At 37.8% G+C, this 4,670-nt stretch overlaps 1 protein-coding gene across 1 annotated transcript in view; it reads left to right on the forward strand.

Moving 5' to 3' along the window:
• Positions 1–4,670, forward strand: part of LOC101851601 (spectrin beta chain, non-erythrocytic 2) — a gene marked incomplete at its 5' end in the record, with an annotated part of 86,152 nt that overhangs the window by 54,798 nt on the left and 26,684 nt on the right. Inside the window, 3 exon segments of the mRNA XM_013087018.2 lie at positions 588–812; positions 1,194–1,316; positions 3,828–3,839. Coding sequence (XP_012942472.1) covers positions 588–812; positions 1,194–1,316; positions 3,828–3,839 — 360 coding nt within the window.

The following is a 4,670-nucleotide window of genomic DNA, read 5'->3' on the forward strand; positions in this document are numbered from 1 at the left end:
CCCCCTCCAAACACACACATGCGCTTACATATGATTTATACATACATACAGTTTAGACAAAGAGTAAAAAAGAGTACTGTGTCACGTCGCAGTGGAATCAGGCACTCGTCAATTTTTGGGCATATGGAGTTATTGGTACCATCTTAAAGCTTGTTCATTTGTCTTGCTTTTGAAAGAAAAAGTATTAATTTATCTTCGGATGCAAGTGTAGATATTGGCGATTGAAGGAAGTGGGGGTCGCCTGGTTTCAGAGATAAAATTACCGAGAAAAATTACCGCCAAAGTTGCATTATTTTCTTTGCTAGAGAGTCTCTGGAAACTGAAAATTTACATTTTCTATGCCTTTAATCAACTTTTTTCTGTAAAATCCACTTAGAAATGGGTTCTTTAACGGGCATGAAAGGTGTTGAGCCAAAAAGCAAAAATCCAATAAAAAATTTTCAAACCTGCAGAAAAATGCCTGTTTCTTCACTGTCATTATTTTGACTAGCAGCTGATTTCACAGTGCTGCCTCACAAATATATTCTCACAAATATACTGTGTCAAAAAGAGCCTAAAATCCTTACAATTCATTCTACTTGTTCCAGAAACTCCGTCACGAGATCGAGCAGATCGAGGCGTGGATGAGTCTCCGAGAGCCGCTGCTCAAGGGCAAGAACGGTGGCTCCATAGAGGAAGTGGAGGAGCTGCTGAGGAGGCACGCCGACTTTGAGAAGACAGTGGACGCTCAGGGTAGCAGGGTGAACAACTTGTGTAAAGACAAGGTAAGTGTTAGAGTGAAGGTGAGGGTGAACAACTTGTGTAAAGACAAGGTAAGTGTTAGAGTGAAGGTGAGGGTGAACAACTTGTGTAAAGACAAGGTAAGGGTTAGAGTGAACAGTTTGGGTAAAGACAAGGTAAGGGTTAGAGTAAAGGTGAGGATGAACAACATGTGTAAAGACAAGGTAAGGGTAGCTGGGTGAACAACTTATGTAAAGATGAGGTAAGGGATTGGAATCAGGGGTAGACAACTTGTGTAAAGACAAGGTAAGGGATTAGTGTCAGGGGTAGGGCGGACAACTTATTAAAAGACAAGGTAATACCTAAGGATGCTTTTTGGTATATAGGCCGTTTTTTGAATAAATATTGGTAGGATGCACCAAGGCATGAAACATCTACAGTATGCTGTTGTTGTTTCTTGTCCCCATTGCTAGGTGGAGAAGGCTGTGGCTGAGCAGAAGCTTCTGGAACAACAGCAGCAGGTGGAGGATGAGGCCAGGAGGGAGAAGGACAGACTGGATGAGCTACGGAAGAAGGAACAGGACCGGATTCTGGAGGTCAGTCGGTCAGCTTGTGTGTACGCATGTGCCGGAAGGGGGGGGGGGGTCAGTCAAAATAAAAATAATACATGTATGTCTGTATGGATTGTGTATTAAGTCTTTTTTGTAGCGCATTAACAATATTATTATGTCTGCCCCCTGTGGTGTTTGTTTATATAGTCCTTAAGCTATTTGGTCGCTTTTAAGCACAAGGTGGCTATTCCAAAAAATGCTGTTTTGAGAAAATCGAAGGTAAAGTTTTTGCCCCTTGTTCAGTTTCTTTAAAAGACAAGGAGAGTTTTCTCTATAACCAAACAAATATACACACCAATGAAACCAAACTTCTCCTATAGGTAGGGCAATGCCCACTTTTGTTGTAGGTCAAGATTTCTGGAAACCCCCAGAAATCTGGGTTAGCCTGCTTGTCCTAAAAAGCGACCATTTGTTGTTTTTATACCGAGCTAGAACATAATACGTACGCCTTTTTGTCAGTAGTTGATTGTACCATGCACTGATGTATTATGCTACATAACTTGTTTTCTTTTTACAGTGTATCGGTCGTAGTTATGTGTTCATAACCCCCTCGATAGATCCACTAACATAACAGGACGGTGAAACCTTGCCTAAGCATTTTCCCACCTCTTAATTGACCTGAATTTGGGTCAATGAGTGCGTAAAACATAATTACAGACAACCTAAGTTTGTTTGTATTCCGTTACTACAAGTTCTACCTTCTAATTTTTTTGTCATTCAGTGAATATTTGTATCAAATTGTAATTTATACAATGGATGCGCGCTCATATGACCTTATGCAGTTGCGAGCGCCGTAAAACACTTTAAAAAACAAACAAACAAATACAATGGATGACGACCATTAAAAAAGAATAGGTAGGTACAAGTCTCTGTAGCAAACTGTTTAAAGCCAGGGTAATGCTTGTGAGGTTTCACTTTCTAACACAATATTAATAATAACAATAATGATATTAGGGTCAATAATTACAAAATTAATTAGAATGATACCCCAGTCCCAGTCCACCGCTGACGTCATTGATGTGACCTCGCGATAGACTTGACAGTGGCTGTAGGCAAAGATTGTACACTACAGGATGGTTCACTCCTTTAAAAAAAAAAAAGGAAAAAAACCCAAAAAACAAAGAAATAGCATCCTCCAAAATCTACAGCCAATAGTAGACATTATTTATAACACTGGCGCTTTTGAAGATGTTTTGTTTCATTTCTTATCAAACAGAAATTTTGATGAGAGCAATCTTTTCCCCCACTCTTTGTATAGATCTACAAGATAGGCCTACGACGCTGGCTACAAACAGTACAAACTTTTTGTAGTATCAAACACCCAGCAGAAGAGATGTTGCTACCGACATTTTTGATGATGTTTCTATTGAGTTTTTTTGTAGTTGTTTTTTTTCCTCCGCCTCTCAAATAGAGGAGTACTGGCGTCTGTGGTGTAATGGTCAGGCATTTTGCTGTTACATGCAGAAGATGTGAGTTCTATTCCTGAGTAGGGAAGTTATTATTTTTATAAAAAGTTAATGTCTTCATCTGTGTCATGTGAGATGTTTTATCTCACTCTGTCCAGGCTTGCCCAGATAGACAGGGTTGAAGCAGCCACTTATAAATTACAGTATGAATGCTGTCTATAAAATCATATAACATAATGGCAGCTTTAAAATTTGCCATGATTCTAACCAACCAATCTAATAAATCATGGTATACTAATATAATAATATATATGACATTAAATAGCACTCAGCCTCAGTTAACCCTATCCGTATGCCCTGGGGTCATTTTGTACCCCCGGAGTTGTATGCTTCGCATTTTAGAATAGATCTACTTCTAGTGAGAAGATCTCTGTGAAACTTCAGTATTTGTCAAAAAATTCATTTTGACAGACTGCTATGCAAAGCGTACGGATCGGATTAACGAGTAAATTCCTCTTTGGAAAGTGGTGGCGCAGAGTTCCCTACGTCGTATGGATACGATAGTAAAACACGACGTACGGATAGGGTTAAAGAACACAGGCTCTGCGAGTGCTTTACAAAAATACCGTAGCAACACGTACACAGTAGGCTCCATTGTGTTGTGAGTAAAGAGGAGTGAGCCACTGTATGTGGTGTCCAGTCTGTGGCTGTAGATGTTGAAAAGCGGATAGTTAGAGAACGTTGGGAGTACACCATTGGTTGATATTTATAGTAACAGCCATCTTGTTTGTGTCATAAAATAGTGTTCTTCATTCATAAAGACAAAAGAAGTTCCAGACCTACTGTCTCACTGTCTGATTTGGAAAAAAAAAAGGGGGGGAGTAAAATAAGAAAGCTTTTTTTTTTCATTTCAGCAAAGTGTTATGATAATGCTCATTATTTTAATGTATGTTAAAGAGTAGGTCAAACAAGAAGGCTGTTACTATAAATATCGGCTAATGGCGTACTCTTAACATTTTCTAACTGTCCGCTTGTTAGATGTTGTACGTCCCGCTAACCAGCCTGCTCTCTGTCTCTGTCCTGTTCACAGGCCCACCAAGTCGTATGTCATTGTGTTCCTACACCACAATCTTCTAGATCTATATAATTGTTATACATGTTAGAGTGTAGATCTAGTAGTCAAGGCCACAATGGGAAAGTCACATGATCGCAGTCACATAATTAAAATTCCTGAGTTATGACGTTTTAGTATTGCATTATACCGCTTGAAAGACTTTGTTATGAACTTTAAAATATAAAAGTTATAAATGTTATTATGATGTTGTTTTTTTATAAGAGGGTACAATAGAAGAAACGATCCAAGTACAATGTTCTTAGATTTTGAATTTTTTAATTCAAAAGTTATAGCTGTATGGTATTTTACAAATTAAAACACCATGTAGATTAGAAGTCAAAGTCCTGTGTGTTTTGAACTTTGAAATTATAACAAATTTATCAACGATTTAGGTTGTTTTTTTTAAAGAGGAAAACAAAACAACTATTGAAGTAGTTTGAAGTTTGAAATTTGACAGCGATTGACATTATGATTTTAAAAGAGGGATCCGAACACCGCAGTACACTTTGAATATATTATTGTAATTTTGATTTTTTTTTTTTTTTAAATCTGGAAAATGTGCCTTTTGATGGGATTTCCCATTGTGGTCTTTTGTTTAGTTCTCTTCCTTTCTCTGGGCCAAGTCCCCCAGGCACCTTTTCTCTTAGAGCTTTTCCTTCTCATTTATTCTTCTCTTTGTCCTTTTCATTTTATTTCGTCTCTTTAATTTTTCCTTATTTAATTTCGTAACCCCTAAGCCTCAAAACATGTTTCTTTCTGCAGCTGTTATTACTAATTATTATGCTGATTATTTTTATTTTTCTTATTATACTTCTTCTT

The sequence above is a fragment of the Aplysia californica genome, unplaced genomic scaffold (genome assembly GCF_000002075.1).
Source record: "Aplysia californica isolate F4 #8 unplaced genomic scaffold, AplCal3.0 scaffold00534, whole genome shotgun sequence".
NCBI lineage: Eukaryota > Metazoa > Mollusca > Gastropoda > Aplysiida > Aplysiidae > Aplysia > Aplysia californica.